The sequence below is a fragment of the Vipera berus genome, assembly GCF_964194415.1.
Source record: "Vipera berus genome assembly, chromosome: 2".
Taxonomy (NCBI): Eukaryota; Metazoa; Chordata; class Lepidosauria; order Squamata; family Viperidae; genus Vipera; species Vipera berus.
Window position 1 is genome coordinate 162,258,026 of NC_138203.1, and position 25,900 is coordinate 162,283,925.

At 40.8% G+C, this 25,900-nt stretch overlaps 1 protein-coding gene across 4 annotated transcripts in view; it reads right to left on the reverse strand.

Moving 5' to 3' along the window:
• The window catches only part of BAIAP2 (BAR/IMD domain containing adaptor protein 2), a 187,931-nt gene that overhangs the window by 62,881 nt on the left and 99,150 nt on the right, over positions 1 to 25,900 (reverse strand). For all 4 annotated transcript variants that reach the window (XM_081317652.1, XM_081317653.1, XM_081317655.1 and 1 more), the window contains exons 5-6: positions 25,147 to 25,218; positions 24,358 to 24,495 (exon numbers count right to left, since the gene is read on the reverse strand). In XM_081317652.1, the coding sequence (XP_081173778.1) occupies positions 24,358 to 24,495; positions 25,147 to 25,218 (210 nt within the window). The remainder of the gene's footprint in view (positions 1 to 24,357; positions 24,496 to 25,146; positions 25,219 to 25,900) is intronic.

The window sequence follows — 25,900 nt, forward strand, 5'->3', positions numbered from 1 at the left end:
TTTGGACAGTGGAGCAGCATTACATGTTACCTACAGAAAAGAGCTTTACACTGAGATGCACGAGCCTGAACCTGAACTTCGTGAACTTTACTCTTTTTCCAATCATCCTGTTCAGGTCATGGGAAAAGGAACTGTTTATATTGAAGAGCTCGGTGCTCTCATTCCAAACGTTTACTATGTTCCGTCTGCCAGTAGTAATTTGCTTAGTCAGAGTCATTTGTCTAGGTTTTCTCATTTTCAGGTCCACCATCTTGAAAAAGCAAGTTATATAGTCAAAGACGGAGATATTGTTGCTGAAACCATGTTGATTGGTGGTGTTTATTACTTAAAACCAAAGCCTAAGCAGCAAGAGCAGGCAAGTATACACGTTCCAAAGAGCACAGGCCCAGAGAGAGACGTCCCAGAGAGAGATCCTGTTGCTACTCCAAAGGTTCCTAATAATGATAAAAATACAAAAAAGACACAGGTTGCTCACAGCAAGCCTGGGGTTCCTAACAAAAATGCTAATGTTGAGAATTCACTAACAGGTAAACCTTTGCATTCCAGGTGTATCCATAAGTGGCACAGAAGATTGGGTCATGCCAGTTTCCGTGTTCTGAAGAAGATGCCAGAGTTCGCAAGAGGTTTGGATCTAAAGGGGTGTAAGGTGTTCTTGGACTGTGCTGTCTGCAAGAAAGCCAAATCCAAAGCAGCAGCAATTCCAAAACGCGCTACACGCCTGTCAACACGCATTTTTGATTTGGTACACACTGACATAGTTGGTCCTTTTGCACCCACACTTGGTGGTAAAAGATATTTCTTGACAATCGTTGATAATTATTCTAGATATGGATATGTATATCCTATGAAAGAAAAATCTGAGACCTTTCAGATCTTTAAAGACTTTGCTAGTCTTGTCTATACCCAATTCGAGGTCAACATTGCCAGAATCCAGAGTGATCGCGGTGCTGAATTCATGTCTCAGCGTTTCCAAGACTGGATGCGTGAGAATGGGATAGTACATCAGACATCTGCTCCTTATACTCCAGCTGAAAATGGAGTGGCAGAACGCAGAAATGGGGTTTTGCAAACCATGATGCGTTGCCTCCTTGAAGATGCTAACCTCAGTCTTCCATACTGGGGTGAAGCTATCAAATATGCTAACCATATCATCAACCGTACTTGGAGTAGTGTGATAAATCAGACCCCTTATTTCATGTTGTATGGACACAAGCCTGATCTCTCACATCTCCATGTTTTTGGTTCATATGCTATGGTGAATATTCCTTTAGCCCAAAGAAAGAAAGGGGGTCCTGCAGCAAAAAGGATGAGATTTATGGGCATTGATGATAATTCAAAATGGAGCAAATACATTGACTCTCATCATGTTATTGTGGTTTCACAATCTGCTACTTTTGAGGAAGATGCTGACTGGTCCAGGATTCATTCTAACGATCCTGGAGTTTATTTTCCTAGAGATGATGTTGCTGATGCCACGCAACCTGATGATCAAGATGCACAGGATAATGTTCCTTCCACGAGTTCTTCTCAACCTACTGTTCCGTCTTCGCAAGCCGCTGATGTTGCTGCTGGCGACGATGAAGACGAGGACGACACAGAAGAAGAATGGACGGTTGGCCTGAGACGTTCCAAGAGGACCACAAAGGGAATCCCTCCAAAACGGTATTCGTGGCAAGTAACAAAAACACCTGTACCTTTGATTTGTAATGTTACACTTCCACCTGAGAAGTTCACACAGATCAAACATCTTCCTGAATCAGAACAAGATAAATGGTTTGAGGCAATGCAGGCTGAAATGGACAGTTTAAAAAAACTTCAAGTGTTTACGCCTGCAAGCCCTCCAGCAAACAAGAAAGTTATTGGTACTCGATGGGTCTACAGGATCAAAAAGAAGCCGAATGGTGAGTCGTTGTACAAGGCCAGACTCGTAGCCCAGGGTTTCGCTCAACGTTATCCTGAGGACTATACAAATACATACTCACCCACAGTGCGGACTGAAAGTGTGAAAATTGCTTTAGCCACTGCAACTATCCTTGGCCTGGAAGTTTTCCAGTTCGACGTTGAAACGGCTTATCTTCACGCTGATTTTGATGAAGACATCTACGTCAAAGGTCCTCCAGGTTTCAGACAGCAAGAAGGGGATACCTGGTTTCTACACAAAAGTCTTTATGGTCTGAAACAGTCTGGTTTAATGTGGTACTTATGTCTTTCTGACAAACTAAATTCAATGGGCTTTATTAAGTCCGAAACAGATGAATGCGTGTTTACTAAAAGATCCGGTAATAGGTATGAGATAATTCTTGTTTATGTCGATGATATTGTTTATATTGGTCCAAATAAGCAGATGAGTGAGGTTTTTGCTAAAGCTTTACAAAAGTTTTTCACGTTGAAGTGTTTAGGATGTATTAACACTTATTTAGGTGTTCAAATTGCCAAAACTCAGAAGGGGTTTAGTCTCACACAAGAAGAGAAGATTGAACAACTGTTACATCACTGTAACATGGAGGACGCTAAGCCTGTGAGTATACCCATGCAAACTGATTTTCACATTTTGGCACATGAACCAAGTCCTGAGTTCGAAGATCAAACACTATATCGCTCAGTCATTGGGTCGCTGCTGTATATTAGTAGTTGGACTAGACCCGACATTGCACTTAGTGTTAATCTGTTATCACGACACGTAGGCAAGGCAAAACAGTTTCATTGGACATGTGTTAAGAAGTTATTGAGGTATCTAAAACACACCAAAGACATGAAGTTGTTGTTGGAACCCACACATACTGACTATGCAGAGTTATGTTGTTATGCAGATTCAGATTGGGCGAGTGATAAGAAGTCACGGAAAAGTACATCAGGTTACATGATGTTCTTAAATGGTTGTCCTGTTTACTGGCATGTGCGTAAACAGAATCTTGTTTCTTGTTCCTCTACAGAAGCTGAGTATGCTTGTGTGTCTGATGCATGCAATTCTTTAACCTGGTTTGATGCTTTAGTCACAGATATCTGGACACATCCGATTCGACCAATCACAGTGATGGAAGATAATGAATCTGTGGTTTATATTTCTGAAACACGTTTTACAGGTTCAAGGTCCAGACACATTGACATCCGATATCAAAACATAAGGCAACTGGTTAAACAAGGTTTTGTGACATTACAGTATGTGCCTACACGTGATCAAATTGCTGACATGCTGAACAAACCACTTCCTACAGCCCAGCATGAGTATCTGCATGAGAAGATGTGCCTTACTTGAGTCTTCACTTTGCTGATGAAAGAAGGGGAATGTCACTGCACGTTTTTTTTTTGTTTTTTTCTTACTAGGAACCTTTGGAGTAGCAACAGTTTCCTTCCTCCCCAGGAATCTATACTACCAAAAATGCACAAATCCCTCCAAATGCTGTAATCAGCTTGCTACAGTGGAAAAGCAAATTCCCTAATTATCATACTAGACAAGAATAAGGAGAGAGAAAGAAAACAGCTTTTCCTTGTCTAAAAAGTGCAATATACGGTATATGTATGCAAAATGCAAATTCTTAAAACAGGCAATTATGGAACAAGCATCTGGGAATCCAGCTTCCAGGAAAAAACCATCTGAAAGATTCATCCCAGAATTTTTAGAACTCGACAATCCGAAAGAAAAGATCCTGCTATTTACCATTTACCGGTACCTTTAAAAAAAAATCAAACTGACATCAAGTTTGCAAAGAATATGACTGTTGCTGGTAACAACTCTCCACTGCTTTGTCTACTGACTCTTTATTTAAGGAAGACAGGAATATATTACCCAGAGCTTATGAACAATACAGGTAACTGTAGGTCAGGTTTATAAGCAACAGTTTGAATTGTTGACTATGGCTGCTAAATATAATCCCCTAAATGATGCCCAGATAAGAAACATTGTATAAACTTTTGGGTTTTAAGCCCTCAAATGACTCAACATATGTTTTTTTTTATTTCTAAGGTAAAAAAAAACAAACTATACTGGCCTAGGGATGATAGCAGTTGAGGTAGGGTAGAAAAATGAAATTTGGATTCTGAAGATTTGAGCTCCATTCCTGCAGCCCACGTGCATGGAGGGTACCTGAACACTTCTGGCGGGTTGGAGAAATGGAGCTCAAAACCCAAAGTTCTTTTTCCTGTAGCTGTGTTGTCATTCTCACTTGGTTTTTAAAAAGGTAAAAAAATATGAAGATGGTATTGTTTTTGTCTCACGTATAAAGATTAGACAGTCACCTGTCTGAAATGATATAGGTTCTCCTGCTTTAGCAAGGGGCTGGACTAGAAGACCTCCAAGGTCCCTTCCAGCTCTCTTCTATTCGAAGTATAATCTGTGGGATCAGGACATGTTAGAAAACTGATTGCTGCATAAAATGCAAAAAATTGTGAACTGGTGTATATCTAAAATACTAAGAAGACAGCATTTGTACCACAAAAGAAAGAAATTATACAGTAGAAGATTAAAAGGGTAGTTAATCTATTTCCTTTACTACAGTTTTTAAAACAACCATGGTACTATTTATTTTAAATATTTGCAATGCTGCCTCTTGGCTTTCTCCCAGTCATGACTGTTTTTTTGTTGTTGTTGTTGGATGAATATGAACTGTCTCCTAGCTGTCTAGCACACTTTAAAAGGGAAAACCTCCTCTTTCCACACTAGATCCTAACTGCTCCAGAACCAGAGAGAGTTGGTTGAAGAACAGCCTAATCAATGAGTATAAATCCATATAACAGTAAGGGGAATTTCACAGATGCCATTGCCTTTGGGGTCCAAATTACTTGCCTTTCCCAGTTATAAGGTGAGATACCTAACTCTGCACCCATTTCAAAGAACTCAGAAGATGGAAAGAGAGGTGACTGCACGGAAAGATGAAGAAAAAAGGAACCACGTGCAGAGATTTATTCCTTCTTAATTTGTCCTGAGAGGTGAAGGCAGCCCAAAGTCAGGAGAATATTTTACTGCTACTTTAGACCTGACCTTGAAGCTGTTTGCTTGTGATTAATAGTAGTGCGTTTTTAGCTAGAGGTGGTTTGGTTAACTCCTGACAAAAGTTATTCTGGAATTTATCAAAAAACTTCTACCTGCCTTATCAGAAAATCTGTAGAAACGGGCTTGAAAGTTTTGGCTCTTATCCAGCATTATTATACCATGAAATTGGATCTTTTTTTGATATCAAACAAAAAAAAAGCGAGCAAAAGATTATGCTGACTTAATCTAAAAAAACTGTTATAGTTTTAAAAAAAACAGTTATAGAACAAAACACCTAAGGATGTGGAATTGAGTTCAAACATAATCATTTGGTACAGATTTAAACATTTTACTCAAGGCCTCTTACATGCAGACAGAGGGTATAATTTATTAGTTCAGAGACTGCACAATACAGAAGCAGAAATACTAATTACAAAATGAAATTATATAATGTAGGCATCATCTCTTTTTTTGCATGAGGAAAGTAAGCTATCATTTTGTATTGAACGCACGCAACTGCTATGGAAATGTAGTCATCCTGTTAGTCCTCACCTTATGACCACAATCGGAACTAGAACTTTCATCGCTAAGTGATGTGGCCATTAAGTGTGTATTCCAAATACCCCAAATTTTAATTACATGACCATGGGGACACTGTGAGGATCTAAAGTGCGAGAACAAGGCACAAGTTACTTTTCAGAACCCTCATAACTTCAAAGGGTTGTTAAATGAATGGATGTAAGTCAAGGATTATTTAAATAAAAAGACTGTGACAGCAACTGCAATATTCTATAGGTTAGTTAAAAACAAAACAAGGCAATTAAGGGCATCAGGAATAGTCAGTGAAAGTGAAAATTCTTGTGGTAATGGAATATTTCATAGAAAATAGACTTTTTGTCTACTTAAAGTATTTTAAGCTTTTCAGGTAAATAACTTTCTAAACATTTTGGCAGTTTTTGATATATTAATACTTTATTTTAATTTATAAATTAGGTAAACCTATTTTTCAAGGAATGTCCATTTTTTTTGCTTCTCATTCAATCTTCTAACAACAAGTGTTAATTGTTAATATATATTTTTATACTTTATGTATAAAATATATCGCTACTAAATATTCCCTGTGGAGTTTCTTAGTCAGTCTTTTCAAGTTTTCCAGTGATCTGACTTTAAAAATTTATACATAAAAACTTTTCAACTGGTTTTTGAAATAGAATTCAACATTAAAGCTTTTCGGGAAATTATCATCTTAGTATGTTGGAAGGAAACAAAGAGAAATAACCAACTTCAATCAAATTACAAGGTCTTTTATTATTCCTGTGTTATATGTTAACTGATGTTAAGAGTTAATAGATTGTTAAATGTTGTGAGGTAAACACAGTGACAGGAATACACGCGGGAGCTTTTGACAGCTGTCAAAAGCTGCCGCCAGCGAAAGCGCATGCGCAGCCAGCTGACAGCCCTCCGCTGTCAAACAAGTTCCCCACCATGCATGCGCCACCGCCACGAGGACGCAGAGCTGTCAAAAACTCACCACAGCTGATTGGCTCCGGAATCCCGGCGGGAGAAGAACCACCACGGATTGGCCCAGCCGGCCAGCGGCCGGCTATAAAAGAGCTGAAGCTGAGCACCTACTTGTCCGGTACCTCAATAAACCTGTTAGACCTAGCCAGCTGTCTCCGAGTGGTCTGTAAGCCACTTCACTGGCGACGAGGATGGGATCTGCTTCGCCAAGCTGAAGTCACCGCCAGGGAAGAGAGTTCCCGGCGACCTGAGCGAGTCACGGCTGAGTCACATCGGGAAGTTATAACTTCCACGAACGCAGCAAAGCAGATTACCGGACCGAGACAGCATGGCCAACTTTGGACGCGTATGAGAATTCGACACCCGGCACCCGGAGCGATGGGAATCGCATCTAGGGCAGGTCGAAGGGTTCCTTCTGGTCAGTAAGATCACAAACGACCGAGCCAAAGCGGCAGCCCTCCTGTACATAAGCGGGCTCCCAGTCTACGACATCGCCGTCGGGCTATTCAGCCCGGTACCGATTGCGGAGGTACCCTACGCTGAACTAACCGAAAGACTCAACAAACACTTCATGCCTGCACGCTCGGAGCTGTACTGGAGAGTTCAATTCGCGCATCGATGCCAGCGGCCGGATGAATCTCCGAATGACTTCATCGCAGGAGTCCGGCACGCCGCCCGAAGCTGCTGATTCCCGGACCTAGAAGACTGGATCACGGACCAATCGTCATCGGGCTCAGAGATGAGCGCCTCCAGAAGAAGATTATCGCAAAACCCGATTTAAATTTAGTGGAGGTCTCCAGGGAGGTGCTGGCGTACGAAGACAGCCACCGAGGGGACCCCGCTTGGTCCACCAGCGAACATCACGGAACGGTACATCAAGACGAAACGACCCTTAGTGACGACGACGGAACCATAGACCTGACCGACGTGGATGTCATACAATGGTGAATGGAGAGACTCCAAACCCGCCGGAATGACCACGGTGAAAAACTAAAAGCAAGAAGCAACATCTCCCCTCGAAGCTACCCCAGGGAACAACGGCCCACCTGTGCCAGCTGCGGGGGCAACCATGCCCGAGCCATCTGTCGCTTCCGTAATGCCAAGTGCCATAACTGTGGAAAAAACGGGCATATCAGGACAGTTTGCCGGAGCCGACCCCGCAAGAATCTTCACAAGTTGGAGGCCACCTCCCCAGGTACGAGACCAACCAGAGCCTATAGCCGGAAGCCCCCGGGGAGCCTAGTGCAGGTGGTAGACAGGGCTAAGGTAGCTAAAGGGGTCCACCAGCTAAGCCCCAAGGTAAAAATCAGAGCAAAACTCCAAGGGGTCCCCTGCGACATGGAGGTTGACTCCGGGTCGGCAGTGTCACTAATCTCCCTCAAAACCTTCCAGGAAATTTGCCGGCTTAACAATAAGAAAATTCCTTTAGAACCCCCCCCAGATACATCTGGCTGACTACCAGAAAACCCCCATTCTGTTAAAAGGGAAAGCCCGAGTGTGGGTAGAGTTTAAAAAATTTCAGGGGCCCCTAGAAGTGTTAGTTACACAGGGGGAACGCACCAGCCTAATCGGGTTGAACTGGTTTAAAGCCTTGGGCATCGCTATCACCGGGGTCAACACGACACAGGCCTCAAGCCTCGAAGCCGTCTGCAATCACTTTGCAGACGTCTTTGACAGCTCTCTGGGGAAATACACCGGCCCACCAATCTCCTTAAAACTGAACCCCACCGTACAACCGATCAGAATCAGAGCTAGAAGAGTTCCATTCGCCCTCAAAAAGAAAATTGAGGACGAACTGGAACGCCTGGTTAAATTAAGGGTCCTAGAACCAACCGAAGGGGGAAGCTGGGAAACCCCAATTGTCACCCCGATTAAAGCTAACAGCCAGATTCGGCTCTGCGCCGACTGCAAGGCCACCCTGAACCTAGCATTAAATGCACATGCTTACCCAGTCCCGGCGGTGAAAGACGTCCTTGCTTCCATCCGCTCCGGCGCCATCTTCGCTAAATTGGATTTGGCGCAGGCGTACTTGCAACTCCCTGTAACTAAGGAAACCACAGATGCGCAGACTATTGTCATGCACCGCGGGGCTTTTAAAGTCAATAGGTTGCAATTTGGCATATCAGCTGCCCCGGGAATTTTCCAAGGGGTAATGGAGAAAACGTTAAAGGGGATCCCCGGGGTCTGCCCCTACTTCGACGATGTTCTCATGGCCGGTGATTCAGAAACAAACCTAGTTGACAGACTGTCAGCAGTCCTAGACCGATTTAGAACAGCCGGTCTTAAATTGAAAAAAGAGAAATGCTCAATTGGGGTGCCGTCCACGGAATTCCTTGGGTATAGAATCGATGCCCACGGAATCCATCCTACCAACTCGAAAATTAAGGCTATCAAAGCAGCCCCCAACCCCCAAAATAAGCAAGAGCTGCAAGCCTTCTTAGGCTTACTGAACTTCTATCATGCATTCTTGCCACATAAGGCAACTATAGCAGAACCATTACATAGATTATTAGATAAAGGGACACCGTGGTCCTGGACTAAAAAACACGAAACCAGTTTCCAAAACCTAAAAGACATTATCTGTAACAGCTCCACCGTCACCCTATTCAAAGAGGAGGTCCCCCTATGCATCGCGTGCGACGCATCCCCATACGGAATAGGTGCCGTCCTAAGCCATCTAACCGAAAACGGGACACAAAGACCAATAGCATTCTATTCGAGGACCCTCTCCAAAGCAGAAAGAAATTATGCCCAAATTGACAGGGAGGCGTTAGCAATTGTCGCCGGCGTGAAGAAATTTCACGATTACCTTTACGGCAGACCCTTTACCATTTTTACTGACCATAAACCACTTTTAGGCATTTTTACTTGGAACAAGATAACTCCCCAAATACTGTCACCAAGAATCTTAAGATGGTCTACCTTCTTATCCGCATACTCTTACAAGCTGCTACACAAACCGAGGAGGGAATTGGGCCACGCTGATGGACTCAGCAGACTTCCCTTGCAGGCAATAGACCCCAACCCGGCCCCAGCCGGGCACATTTTAGCAATTTCAGAACTGCCTGAGTGCCCATTGTCAGCCAAGGACATAGCCTCCAACACGGCCAGGGACAAATATCTTAGCAGGGTACTGCGGTGGGTCACTGCTGGGTGGCCTGCAAAGTGCCCGGGCCCGGAATTCTGCCCATTCTTCACTAAACAGCAGGAACTAACTTCCCATTTAGGGTGCCTTCTATGGGGAAACAGAGTGGTGATTCCAGAGAAACATAGACCCCAGACATTACGCACACTGCACGAGGGACACCCGGGGGTTGTGAAGATGAAGTCCCTAGCTAGAAGCTATGTGTGGTGGCCAGGAATCGATAACAACATCGAAGACCATGTGGCAGGGTGCTACCCTTGCCAGTTAGCCAGACCAGATCCACCCCAGGCCCCTGTCCATAGATGGGAAACTACAAAAAATCCTTGGTCCCGGGTACACCTAGACTTCGCCGGGCCCCTTCAGGGACAAAATTTTCTAATAGCTGTAGATAGTTTCTTCAAATGGCTCGAGGTTGTTCCGGTCCACAACACCACCACAACCGCCACTATTCAGGCTCTTAGAGGGCTTTTCGCCACTCATGGCCTCCCCGATGTCCTTGTCTCCGATAATGGCCCCCAATTCACCTCTCGTGAATTTCAGATATTCACCACGGAGAACTCTATTAGGGATGTCACGTCGGCTCCGTTCCATCCCTCGTCTAATGGCATGGCAGAAATTATGGTGAGGTCCACAAAGGAAGCTTTAAAGAAATTCATCAAAGGGAACTGGCACCGGCAACTAAGCCAGTTCCTTCTAGCTCAACACACCACCCCCTGCATGACCATGGGTAAATCACTGGCAGAACTTCGGTGGGGAAGGCGGCTAATAACCAGACTTGACAGAATGCACCCAGACAGAACGAACTTCGACGTAGAGCGACCTCTCCCGCCACGATCCTTAAAGAATGAACAACCCATCTGGGCGAGGAACTACGCGGGGGGGCAAAAGTGGGTGCAAGGGGTCGTGATACACCAAACCGGCCCCCTGTCATATCTAATAGACGCTGGCCCTAATGGGCACCTCCGACGGCACATAGACCAATTAAGGGGACGGAGCCCCCAAAATGCTTCTCAACAAACAACCCCTAACATAGGGGACCATGAAACCCCGCAAGAAGACAACCAGGAGCTACCCGATCCAACACTACCCAACGCCGCCGACCTACAACAACCAGAACATGGGGAAAGGGAGCCGGGCGACGAAACACCCCTACGCCGCTCCAGCCGAACTAGGAAAGCCCCAGCCTACCTGCAAGACTATGATTGGGCAGGGAGAAATCTACAACAACGGGGGGAAGGAACTCATCCAGGGGAAGGGTAAGGGGTGTGTTATATGTTAACTGATGTTAAGAGTTAATAGATTGTTAAATGTTGTGAGGTAAACACAGTGACAGGAATACACGCGGGAGCTTTTGACAGCTGTCAAAAGCTGCCGCCAGCGAAAGCGCATGCGCAGCCAGCTGACAGCCCTCCGCTGTCAAACAAGTTCCCCACCATGCATGCGCCACCGCCACAAGGACGCGGAGCTGTCAAAAACACACCACAGCTGATTGGCTCCGGAATCCCGGCGGGAGAAGAACAACCACGGATTGGCCCAGCCGGCCGGCGGCCGGCTATAAAAGAGCTGAAGCTGAGCACCTACTTGTCCGGTACCTCAATAAACCTGTTAGACCTAGCCAGCTGTCTCCGAGTGGTCTGTAAGCCACTTCAATTCCAGGCCTTGAAATAATTTTTATTAGTTTATCCCCTGCAGCTCTTCAAAATAATACTGTGAGGATCTGCTATACAATAGCAAAGCAGAATCTGTTCAACTGACTAAAACTGTTTCATTCGTAAATGAACAGGTTTCAATTTTTTATAATCCTGGATGTTGTAAAAATGTGCATAGTTAAAAATGACAATGAATTGATTTTGAACAAAGATATGGAAAATAATTAAATGAATTACTGATTTATTTCTATTTATTAATTTAATCCCTTGATCTCACAATAAAGTATTACACAAATTGAGTGTTTTAAAGAACTTTTTACTGCTGGCTTATTTATTATTTTTCCTTTTAGACTATATTTTTATTATGGTGATATTTTTTATTTGCATGTCAAAGTTATAAAGTTATATATAGTATGTTAAAATGTTATTTATAATTATGAATGATTACCAAGTCCAGGTTAATTCCCAGAACCCAGACTGAAATCCTATTTCGGAGCAGTATCACTTAGCCTGTTCATTGACATTCAGTGTTGGCTATGTTTAAGCCAAAGCAACAGATGTTCACATAATTGTTTGACTGACAAAAGCATACTGACATTCATGAACCCCTAGTAAAGAAGCATGGCAGGGATTTTTAAACCTTACAGAATTCTGACTCCAAATAATAATACATGAATTGGTGCAATAAATAAGAGATTAAATAATGAATGAAAACTAGATGATTTATTTTTGATAGTTGGATATCCCATCTTTCCCTCATGGTGGCATACACCATACTTTGTTCTCCTATTTTCCCCCATAACTATCACCTTTTGAGATACGTTGGACTGAGAGATAAGAACTGGTCCCAAATCATTCAAAACCTCTGTTTCATATGCCAAACCTATAGATTGGGACATCTTTCAAAGCTTGTTCTGAGCCTTACTCTCTGCTTCACACAGCCCACTGAAGTTTTGTCCAAGCAAAGCAGGACAAATCCCATTCTGCTTGCACAATCCCTTAGAAAAACTACACAATCCTTCTCACCCAGGTTGCTTGCCATGACTCACAGCTCAAGTTGAGGTTTGAGATTTATCAAGTCAGAAATACAGAAGCCATTCAGTTAATTCAAACATAACCTGCATAATATATTTAATTTGGTTTTAAAATCTGTTCACATATTCTTCAAAACTTGTTTCTGTATTTCATCCAGCATTTTCTTTCAACAGCTCTGAATAAGAGATACAGACAATGACCGACAGTATTTCAAGAAATAGTTTGTTAGAATTTGATGGACAAGAATAAAATCTTAAACATTAAATAGGGCCAATGGAGATTGCTCACACCTGTTACTAAAGACTATTAATTGGGCTACCAATTGTTCCTTGTTCCCTAATGAACGACAAAGTAGACACTGAACTATCTCTGAGCTTTTAACTTTTTTATTATTATTATTAATGTATCTTATATAAATGCACATGGCCTGGTTTGAGTCAGTTTTCCTATTTATTAGCATTCCCTGGCCAATAACTAAAATTATTTCTTCTTTTGGGAATTTCAAAATGAGGTTTCAATTATGGAAATTGTGTAAGAAACCTAGATTGTTTGAACAAATATCGCTAAAGCAAGTAGTCGGAGAAGACAGGACTCAAGTCTCCTGAAAGACATATGAATGCTTAAGTCCATGATAGATCCTGGTCAGTCCATTTAATATGACCTTTGTATAAAAAACAACATTTTTACATTTTTATTTTATTTTTTTTATTTTTTTATTACATTTATATCCCGCCCTTCTCCGAAGACTCAGGGCGGCTTACAAGCTTAGCAGTAGCCTTCATTCTATGTATATGCCTGCTTGTTAGGGCTTTCACACACACACCCCAAACGGCATTATTACAAAGTCAGCTTATTGCCCCCAACAATCTGGGTCCTCATTTTACCTACCTCGGAAGGATGGAAGGCTGAGTCAACCTTGAGCCTGGTGGGATGCGAACCTGCACTAATTGCAGGCAGCTGGTGTTACTTAAGGAGGCATTAGCCCACTGCTCCACCAACATGGAACATGATAATATGAGACTAAGGCATTCCTTAGAATAGACCATTCATTTCTCTCCTCCAATTCTCTCCAACTTACCATAAGAAAACAACTGTGTATTTTAAAAAATTCAATACAGGTAGTCTTCAACTTACAACCACAACTGAGCCCAAAATTTATGTTGCTAAGTGAGACATTTGTCAAGTGAGCTTTGCCCCAGTTTATGACCTTTCTTGTCACAGTTGTTAAGTGAATCACTGCAGTTGTTAAGTTAGTGACATGGCTGTTAAGTGAATCTGGCTTCCCCTTTGACTTTGCTTGTCAGGAAGGTCACACAAGGTGATCCCATGATCCCAGGACACTGCAGCCGTCGAAAATATTGAGTCGGTTGCCAAGCATCTGAATTTTGATCCCATGAACATGGGGATGCTGCAACGATCATAAGGGTGAAATATGGCCATAAGTCGCTTTTGTCAGTGCCCTTGTAACTTTGAACAGTCATTAAATGAACTGTTGTAAGCCAAGGACTGCCTGTAGATCCTGTTATTGCTTCTCTCTTTTTCATCACAGGGAGTATTTTCACAAGGCGTCTGAAAACGTCTTTATCCCTCACAAAGGATAGCAACCACTTTTGTGGCCCAGTAGCGTACAATGATACTACCTCATGCCCTTCTGCTGAGTGCTCAGATGACCCCCCCCAACAGCTGCTTTAATGAACCTCTGTCAGAGCAGTCATAAGATCAGACTCTAGGATGAGATAGTAACAATCTAGATGGTTTTTTGAACTCTTTTAGGATTTTACCCTTCACTGTCAAGGCTAGATGGAGCAGAAAACAGACCACCAAATGCACCTCATTTGATGACAATAAGCGCCCGGGTTTTGTTCAGTTGTGCCACTAATTCCTTTCCTTTCCTTTCCAACTCCAAAGGATGTAAATCTATGTTTATAGCTTGAGAGGAAGACCCACAGGAGTAGAATTAAGGAATTCCAAATGACTAGACATTGAAACATTATGGTGCAGAAATATCTTTAAAACAAATGGCTCACTTAACTACTTTTTGACCGAACAGGGCAGAAAAACACCTAGAAAATATAAACCACACAATGAAAGACTTTCCTGATGAAACAACTGGTTTTATGGCTTTGGGTATAAGCTTCATTTACTTCTGAGTAAATTACACACAAGATCAGGGTATAAAAGCCGTCACTCTATGAACAAATTGAACAAATCGCCTTAAGAATTAGCATCATAGCTTGAGTCTGGGCTGTGCTAGAAGGATCTGTTTGTTTCTAAATGTGTTTGACAAGATGTCTTAATAGAGTATAATGTTCCTTTGTGAGCTGTCATCATCTGTCCATTGTTATGCACACTCCATTCAGGGACTTGATACCAAAGAGCTGCTCTGACTAAGCTAAACTACCTGTTAGTAATGTCATGGATAGAAAGGTCCAGAATATTATGTTTAGTAATACTGAAACTCTCCATGAGACAATGGAAAATAGGGGGGAGGGGGGAGGCTGATGTGCTATGGTCCATGTGGTCGGGCAAGACTTAGTGAATGAACAACAACAAATACTGAAATAGCTAAAGGTAACACAGGTAGTCCTTGGGTTATGATGTTAACTGGGACCAGGACTGCCTGGTTACTAAGTGGTGTGGTTGTAAAGCACAGTGTCAAGTGACTGCATTGCTTAGCACCAGCAATCCCATTGCCACCCCAAGGCAGGTTTCCCAAATAAGGAGCACAGGGCTGCTGTCGGGTGTGGAAAAGTGCCACTGGGGTTGGGGAGGTCCTGAGAGAGCTAATGTAGGTGCAGACGAGTTGGGGAAGGGCAGGGGTGGACTTGGATGGCCAGGCAGAGATCAATACAAGCACAAAAAGCCTCAAGGGGGATGTATGGTGCAGGAGGGGTATACCCACTGGAAGGCCAAGTTGAGTTGGAATTACCAGAGTGACTTGTGGCCTTCCTTCCCCACTTTGTGGGAAGCTGGCAGGGAAGGTTGCAAATGGAGCTCACGTGACCTGGGATGCTGCAACATTTGTAAGTGTGTGAAGTGGCTGCCATGTGCCCAAACGGTGATCATATGACTGCAGGGGCAGTGAGACAGCAGGAATTTTGAGGACTGGTTGTTAAGTACCACTCATTCAGTGCCCTCGCAACTTTGAATGGTTGCTGAATAAGTGCTTGGTAGGTGAGGACTATCCGTAAAAGATAAGAATTGTAATAAATTGGATATATTTGTCCTTCACCATCATCTAAAGATAAAAAATTACTTATTTATCTTCAACATCTTCAAAATAATGTCATGTATTTTGAACAACTATATAGTACAAAATAATGTTATCATAGCATAACGTCTTGCAATATTATTTCTACTCATGGGGAAATATGTTGTTTATGAGCAGTTGGTTCAGGTAGATTTAAAGGAAAGAAACAGGACTGTTCCACTGTGACTAATGTTCATTTATTCTAGGTATGTCAAAGAAATCTGTCAAGGTTTATTTCCCAAATGAAACAGAGTGATTCACCCAAGCGGATGAAGATGAATGAACACATAATCCAAAGATTTTGCTGTGGGTCATTTTGAAATAGATCTTAGATCTAAGTAGTATCCAGAGGGGGGAAAATATACATACCAGGGAACAGCTGAATTCTAAATTCTAGACTGGAGAATAAATATTCTCCCACAGTAGTAAATATTGGGAACCAGTCCTTGATGCATAAATTTATTTCCAACTCTAATTAATTCCATAGAAACAAAAATTTGGTATAATTCTATGATGCTAAAGGGTTTTTCTCCAACTGATAATCCAAGCCTCACTGCAATAAATAATGTATTGACGTTTACATAAGCTATAAATTTCAGGCACATGGCAACCATTTCCTAAAATGTCATTCCTATTTGGAATAGCAATTTCAAAGTTGTATTTAAGGACAATAATCCTTCTGAAGTAACACGGCTTGATGAAATTTTCATATGACCTAGCAAAACAACCAGAGAACAGCTGTTAGATTTTTGATATGTTAGGCTTGCATAAAACAAACTGAAGTTTGGATATTTATTCAACCTCATTATCAGAGCAGCCATTTGTCTTTTTTCATAAAGCAAGGGTTTTTTTTCCCCTTAATGTTTCAGGACAATGACAAAATGTTACATTCTGCAAACAATGGCAGTACACAAAAACAGCTTTTAAACTTCCTGGGGTCCCAACAAATCAAAAGAAAAGATTGCACAGTATCTGAATCGTGGATGTTTAACCGCCAGTTAAATAAACATGTCTACTAAAGCAAAGTCTAGGATTCTTCCTAAGTAGTAACATATGACTTTTCTGCAAATAGATTGGGTCTCTCTCTCTCTCTCTCTCTCTCTCTCTCTCTCTCTCTCTCTCTCTCTCTCTCTCTCTCTCTCTCTCTCTGGGAGAGCGTGGCTGGACAGGTATATAACATCTTTTGCCAACTGGACGGGATGAGAGGGGGTGAAAGTATTCAAAAGTCATTAAATAAAGCCAGACAAAGACATTTAGGGCTTAGGCTGCCTCCAGTATCAGCAGTCCCCTGTTTATGTTGACAGCCTAAATCCATAGTTGCTTTCCACCAGCTTTAGGAAGAACTGAAAAAGTTCCATAAGCTCAGAGCATCTGTGTGGAGTCTTGTGCCAGAAAGGGAGTGGCGTTGTTTTTAAAATAACTACTGTCAGCTATACAACCACACTTCCATAGGAAAAAAGAAAGGGTGTTAGTGAAAGATCAGAAGACACACAGGATGGCATTGCTGTAGCAGGTTGGCAATGAAACCCTGTCTTTACCTTCATTGTTAATAATTAGGAGCACACCCAGTTACTCATTGCCCTAACCAGTCACTTACTGTGGCACCTGCTCTCTGAGACAATCACCCTCTCGCTCTGACTGGCCCCAACCCTGTTGATGTTTCAAAAGGAATTAAAATCCTGTCTTTTTCCTCTGATGCTGTGGCTGGGGTGTCCCACCCAAAGAAAGGAAACAATTATGGTTTACTTTCATTTTAACTGAATTGTCTATTTGTTTTTGCTTATTTTGCTTGTTTACTGCAACCCTCCTAGAGCCACAAGGTGGGGCAGCCAAATAAATTTCATAAACAAGCACATTTTTAAATAAAGATATATAATCCTTAAGCAACCGATGCACATCAAAGAGGTTTGGGGAATACACACAAAAAGCAGCACAATTGCTTGTCATATGCTACTGGTATTTGGAAATCGGTACAATGCCTGTCTAATGTAGTGGTTAAGGCATCAGGATAGAAACCAGGAGTCTGGGAATTCTAGTCCCACCTTAGGCATGAAGCCAGCTCAGATGATCTTGAGCTGGTCTCTATTTCTCAGCCCTAGAAAAAAGGCAGTGGCAAACCACTTCTGAAAAATCTTGCCAAGAAAACGGCAGGGACTTGTCCAAGCAGTCTCCAAGAATCAGACATGATTGAATGGAAGTGGTGGTGGTGGTGGGGTGAAATCAGTATAGAATCAAACCAAGATCAGAGAGTATCCAAATGTTTAATGTTGAACTGTTTCAAGTGTCAAATTTCATAAAACATCCTGAGTCGAGTGCCAAGCTGTTTTTTTGAAGTGCAACCTGGGCTATTTCAAGTCTCTTGGATATACTGAACTGAAAATCAAGCTGTTCCAAAATCAAAGCTCTTTTTTATGTCCTATATTTCCAGCCTATTTCAGGACAGCTCATCTGGTGCAATTTGTTATTTAATTTAAGTAAATAATCCTTTCATTTGTATAAAATACAGGTTATAGGTCTCTTATCACAGAGTGATTCCATGTTTCACACAAGAAGACATTACAGGCAGTCCTTGACTTACCATTTGTTCAGCGACCATTTGAAGTTATAATGGCACTGGGGAAAAAAGACTTTTTGACTGTTTTCCATATTTATGACTACTGCAGCACCTCCATGGTCACTTGATCAAAATTTGGATGCTTGGTAACTAACATGTATTTATGACATGTATAAGAGCAACAAAGATGATTAGAGGTCTAGAGGCTAACACACAGAAGGAACAGTTGCTGGAACTGGGAATGTCTAGTTTAATGAAGAGAAGGATGAGGGGTGACATGATAGCAGTGTTCCAGTATCTCAGGGGCTGCCACAAAGAAGAGGAAGTCAAGCTATTCTCCAAAGCACCTGAAGGCAAGACAAGAAGCAACAGATGGAAACTAACCAGAGAGAGAGAAGCAACCTGGAACTAAGGAGAAATTTCCTGACAGTTAAAACAATTAACCAGTGGAACAACCAGCCTCCAGAAGCTGTGAATGCTCCAGCACTGGAAGTCTTTCAGAAAAGACTGGACAGCCATTTGTCTGAAATGGTATAGGGCAGTGATGACGAACCTTTTAGAGACCGAGTGCCCAAACGGCAACCAAAAACCCACTTATGTAACGTCAGGTGACAGGTGGGCATGGCCCATTGGGTGGGCGTGGCCCATTGGGTGGGCATGGCCCATTGGGTGGGCATGGCTGTGGTGGTAATGGCAGACTGGGTGGGACTAAAAAGTTCAATCAACAAATTCCAACTTTGTGAGCTCTTTCTTTTTCCCCTGAGAAGTTGAAATTGATTGAACCTTTTTTTTTTTGCACACGGCGGTGGAGGCCAAAAGCAAAAAGGTTTTATAAAACCCAGCTGAAGGCCTAGGAGAGGGCCCACAGAGAGGGCTCTGTGTGCCATCTGTGGCACACGTGCCATAGGTTCGCCACCACGGGTATAGGGTTTCCTGCCTGAGCAGGGGGTTGGACTAGATGACCTCCAAGATCCCTTCCAACTTTGTTATTATGATGACTACAGTGGCCCTGGGTCATGTGATCACCTTTTGTGACCTTCTGACAAGTAAAATCAACGGGGAAGCCAGATTCACTTAACAACCCTGTTACTAACAACTGCAGTGATTCACTTAACAACTGTGACCAGAAAGGTTGTAAAATGGGGCAAAAACTTACTTAACAACTATTTTGCTTTGTAATGGAAATTTTTGGCTCAATTGTAGTCGTAAGCCGAGGTCAATGGAAAAAAGCATTTTTTACAAAAAATACATATTTCTAGTGTAAAAAAAAAGTTTGTTGGGAGAAAAAATGTTGACTTAGCATAACGTTTGCCACTGTCAGCCAGTTGTCCACGTTTGGTCCCCTCTTTGTGCTAGTACTACAACTTCCAGATTCCCAGAAAGCAAAATGTTCCAATATGAAACATCCACCCTTTAGCAATATATTCTTATAGCTTGTTAGGAAATCTGGAATTTATGATTCTAATAGTTCTGGACAGGTTGGGGAAGAGCGCCCTAGATTACATTAGGATTCTATTTATAATTCATACAGACAGAAAAGTTTGCTCACAGTTATTTTACCCACATTATCATTAGAGGAACATTTAGCATCAAATATGAGTGGGGCAAGATCTAATGGATGTCTATCTTTTCCCCCTGTCAATTTAGATGAGATTCCTTGGCCATGGTATTTTAAAAATTAGCCAACTGCCCACAGTCTTTGTTTAAAGACTGGGTTTAAAGTCACCTGAAAGTTAGGGGTGCAAATTCTAAATTTATTTCGTCATTATCAGAGATACTGTATGTGAGTTCTGATTAAGCAGCTCAGGAAATGGCATTGTTCTGTGTAACAAGTCCTGGAAATAGTCCTATTTTAGAATCCCAACACTGAAATAAACTTTAATCTATATCCTAGTAAACCTTTGGGTAAATATAGAAAAGCAACTTCCTATATGGGCCATATATGACGTGCTGTCTATTTCTTAAATATGTTTTCATTTACCCTTCACTAATTCTTCTGGTTATTTGGGGGAAGTAGCCAGCTAGTCTACTTGCTAGTCTACTCTTCCAGAAATACACATTGAAATACAATAACAGGGACTATATCCAATGTTACACAAAGGCACCCTGTTCATACAAGGGTATTTTCTTTCTTCTTCCTCTGCAGCCTTCCATCTGCTTGAACTCTGCTCCAACAAATGCCTCTTATCCTTCTAGAGCAGGCATGTCAAACTGCTGGCTTACAGGCCGGATGCGTCACGCCAAAGCCGTGCCCACCCCATTGCCGACAATGGGGAAAAAGTCACGATACGTCGCATGATGTCACATGACATTGCAAGTTTGACATGCCTGCTCTAGAGCACACGTGTGGCACCTATGGATTTGCAATGGGAATGTTTTTTTTCTACTTTACAATTTATGTTTGTTTTATTTATTTATCAGCTTTATATGGCTACCCATCTCAGAATGGCGTACGGTAAAACAAAAAGTATCACATATCCTGAAACCATTATAAATCATACATACATTCTATCCAACACAGTAAAAAGCATAATTTCAGAGAAAAGGCTAGTTTCCCACTCAAAAAAACCCCACCCATCAAATGTGCAAAACCTTAAGGGAAATTTTAGGGTGCTTTGGGTAACTGCAAATATTTAAATCTTTTAAAACACATAAAGAATTGGTGTTGAAACATTAGTATCTGAATAGTACAAGTGTTAAGCTGTTCCTTAAATTAGCTGTGAAATTTCATAGCTGAGAATTACTTCCCCTGCTGGATGTCACTTGTCACCAAATGTTAATGCAGGTGGCCAACTCACCCAAACACAAATGTTTTTCACTCGAAAATTGTTATAATTGATAAGTTCTTCAACTGTAGCGCACATTAGAATTTTGTGATGAAAATGTTTTCCACTTGATTCATTCTGTGCATCAGGCTTAAGGATTCACTTATCTGGATATTCCTACAGAAAACAATTAGGATGCCTGCTCCAAAACTGGGTTTCTAAGTTTGGAGAGTCTGTTTTACATCACAAGGACAATTTTGCATTTAAAAGTAAACCCTAACACGAGTGGGTTTACTTTTACAACCTTCTTGGCAGTGTTCTTTGCTACCCATGTCTTATGGATCAAGGCTGAGGAATCGATGAAGTGGGTTGAGATGAAAAGTCAGATCCAGCCTCCTGCTATCTGAGCAGGATGGACAACGTCAAGAGCCCAGCTTAGGTAGAGAACTCCCGTTACTGGCAATCATCCATTTTTTTAATTGCACAAAAAGACAGGAGACATTCTTCTGATTTTTCACGCAAGGAAAGTTTTAAAAATAAAGCAAGAAGTACTATTTCCCCCATTTTCCTTCTAAGGTATAGAAGAATATTAGAGGCTGGGCTGTGCAAAGGACTTCTACAACGTGTATTAATGCAAACCAAGTATGGGTAATGCTTAACTTACAACCATTCACTTATGACAATTTGAAGTTACAATGACAATGAAAAAAGTGACTTATGACCCTTTTCCCCACAACTGTTGTAGCCTCCCCCTGGTCACATGATCAGAATTCAGACATTTGACAACTGACATGTGTTTATGATGGTTGCAGTGTCCAGGGGTCATGGGATCTCCCTTTGCAATCTTTTGACAAGCAAAGTCAATGAGGAAGCCAGCCTCACTTAACAAACATGTTACTAACTTGACAACTGCAGCAATTCACTGTGGCAAGAAAGGTCGTAAAATGGGGCAAAACTCACTTAGATGTCTTGCTTACCAACAGAAATATTGGCCTCATTTATGGTGCTACGTACTTCTTTTCAAACTGTTAAATCAGACTTTTCTCCTGAAAGGGTTCAGGTGTCTCTTTTGAACACTGTCCACAATTATCTGCCTATGCACACACGAACAACATCCCATCAGTGCTGGAACTGCCAATGAAACAAAGGCGGCTGGGCTTTTACAGTCTTTAGAATGGTGTAAGGATAGGCTTCAATAAAGAGACATAATTCCAGGAAATTTAAACAGAGGTCACACACTAATGGCTTTGGGGAAATTTTTCTGAAATTTCTGCTCTGATAAAGCTAAGAAGACTTGACTGATCAAGTCAAACACTACCTGAACAAGAGAATATGAAATATCTGTTCCTCCTAGAAAGTGCGGGAGTTCAAATTTTAGCTTATTTCCTTCCCCTCCCCCCCACACTTTTTGAAAACTACTGGAATACCTATTGCAAATAAATTAAGCAAGTAAACCTAAAAGTACAGGATAAAGAGAATATTTTATTTAATCAAAAGTAATCATGCCAAAGAAAAAGCATTGTGAAAGTTCACTGTTGTCACTCAGCTTAAGCCAAAATGACTAGTTCTGAATATTTTGAAGTTTATCTATTATTTTTGCACTTCATTCTGCAATCAAATAGCTCAAGGCAACCTGAGAGGCAACCGCAAATAAAACTCTGCTCCTTCTCCTGAGCAGCAATTTTCAGGGCACACTGCCAATTAGGATCGAGAAACTTTATTTTTTTTCACACAATAAAATGTTTCTTGGCATACTCTTTATATGGATCACCTAGCAATTATTTCTTATACCTGCATCTAGAAACTTAGAAAACACCAAAGGGTTGCTCATCTGACATCTTCACAGACATGCTCCATGAACAGTAGTAATCATGCACAATGGCTTAGATAACTTCATAAGTGAATTCATAAGACTGGGATGAGATATAACAGTTCTGCGTATCCCGAGGGCTTCATCCATTGCCTCTGGATTTAAGAATAATGAGGCACAAAGGATAACTTTTGCACAGACATGCTCTGTGATGCTGAACATCCTAAATACAGATAATGGAACATCTTTATCATTTACCTCCTAAATTTCAGTGCCCGGCTTGGTGGAATTTGAACTCCCAAATTCTAAAGTTTATTTATTTTCCCTTTGTTTTGGTAACTGGCAACTAAACCCTTTCCCCTATGTATTTGAATCTGCAAATGAATCCAAGCAATAAGAATTGCTTGCAGTTGGGCGGCATTTACATTTAAAAAATTAAATTATCTAATGGAAACAACAGTTTCATTTCTGTTTGCAAATTTTTATTCTTTTAGGTACAGCCTTCAAACAAAAAAATAAATGCAGATTACCACATTTGTTCATTAAAACCAATCAAAAGTATGATAGGATTAAGCTTGCATTGTGAATATGGTTGTTTGTAAATCCTCCAGAGTCAGTTAGGTGGGATGGGCAGTGTAGAAATTTAATAAATAAAAAATATCCAATAACAACTCCCACCCTCTAATATTAGTCAGTACTGTAGTTTGGCCTGTCAGTGCTAAAGAGGCCTATGGTTGTAGGCCTCAGATTGAAGTTCTCTGCGCTCAAGGCATTAGTTTGATTAATGCTGTGTGACAGGATTTGGCTGCCATTCGGTTTTCTAAATCTCCTGTACTTGTAGCTTTTCATTTATTCTCCTTGGGTCTCAAATTCCTCCTTAGAAATTCTACCACAGCTTCTCCTAACCCTAAGAAGGCTTATAATGCAGGCCGTCCACACAGGAATAATGATTTAATTCCCCCTCAACCTATACTCTGTAGTAATATAAAGCTGAACCCATGAATCCCGTTCTAGAGTTGAATATGTACCTATTGCAGATAGAAATATCAGACACTGTTGCCACAATGTTAACAGGGCAAGAAAACCTGGGTCAACTTTTGAATCATTGCTTAGAAGTTTACCAAAATAGCAAAGGTTAAATTCAGAAAGCCTGAATAAAAGTACATCAGTAGTTTTCAGCAAACCTTGGTAGATATAAGAATGAGAAAGAATCGGTTTCACAGTATGTGATGCATTATATACACAACCAGTTTTTGGTTTTAAAATTCAGTGGACTCTTAAATATCAGTTACCAATCTTCAGACTATTAGTAGATAAAATTCTTCAAGCAACAGAATGTCAGGATTTATATATTCATCTTTTAGTCAATATGTCATAAAGAATAAAGTGAAGCTATGCAATCGAAATTGGTAACTTAGAAACAAATTCTACTGACCAGAATCAAATTTACTTCCAAGGATATGTGCAAAGGACTGAAGTTTTATATTCTTATGGCCATATTGGCTTTTGTCCTACAAGGGGGTTTAAAGCCAATGCCAATGACTTCCACTGAAATTAGCTTCCATCTGCCATTGGCCAACCCATAATAGTAATGTCAACCTACTAAACACAACCCCAGTTAGATGATGCCCCGCCCCAGCTTTTCACTCAGAGGCCTACCTGTAGCTCCTTGTCCGAATACTTCTGAGGATTTTTGCTTCCTTGGCTCTTCTTCCGAAGCTTCTTCAATTCAGCCTGGCATTTCTCTACTGAGTCCCCTTTATTCCTTTGCTCGGTCTGGTACTTCTTTAGTGCAGCCTGAACATGAAAGATGTGTGGGAGTGCTGAGTAGCTGAAATAATAATAGGCTGAAGACATGGGCAGATATTTCCCCTGTGGGTAATGAGCATAGTTTATATGCTTCCTGCAAGCAGAAAGGTCTCAACCTCACACCTGCTGTAGAGGACATGTTTTGAATCAGGGTGCATTGATTAGAAACAAAAGCTGTCTTCCTTTGGGACTTGCCAAGAAAACATTTCCCATGAGTCCTGGACTCCAATTCCAATACACAATGCAATACACAGTGCAGCCCTTCCCCCCGCCCCTCCAAGGCTATGTGAAATCTCCTTTTTTAAAAAAACCTAAATGAGAATCCCTATGGATTTAATATAAACCATAAGCATCCTTACAAATATGCAATAATGAAAGCATAATTTCTCTGAATAAAATGATCTTGAATAATTTTTTTTCTTAAGCACTTATTCCAATGCTTATTCAAATGATCTTGAATATTCTTCTCTTAATCTGCACTTGCAAAAACAGTTTAAGGCACCTGCCATTTCTTGCAAACTCATCCCAACTATAAGCAAAGTTTACAGTTTTGCTCACTACCACGTAGCTTCATAATGCCATGTCAATAACTACACAGCTACTAATCCAATTTACATTCAAAAGTTCCTTGTTACTTACGCTTAGATACCGTGAATCTAGCTCTACTTTCTGCTCAAGCTGTGTTAGTAGTTCATTGTGGAAGGACTTCAGCTGAGAAGTGAACAGAAGAAGCATAAATATTAATATTGATCATAAAAAGAAAACTTTTAAGTAAAGACAAATAATCTACATTAAGATACCAAACAGATCATTGGACATGATAATGGAAAACAGAATGGTGCGCATGTGTATATATATATATATATATATATATATATATATATATATATATATATATATATATATATATATATATATATATATATATATATATATATATATATATATATATATATATATATATATATATATATATATATATATATATATATATATATATATATATATACATATATATATACATACGTATATATGTATATATGTATATGTATATGTGTGTGTGTGTATATATATATATATATATATATATATATATATATGCATACATACATATATATATATATATATATATATATATATATATATATATATATTATATATATATATATATATGTATGTATGTATGTATATATGTATATATGTATGTATGTATCTTTAGAGGATAATTTTTGAAGATATTCTCTAGCTGGAGATTACTTGATTCAATTCTGCCTTGAAAATAAAGAAGCATAAGACATAAAAATAAAAAGTTTCCCATTTCTAGTTAGTAGCTGGACAGAAGACAGAGAAGACATGCAGGTCATCTGTTCACAGACTTCCCCAGTAGGCTGAG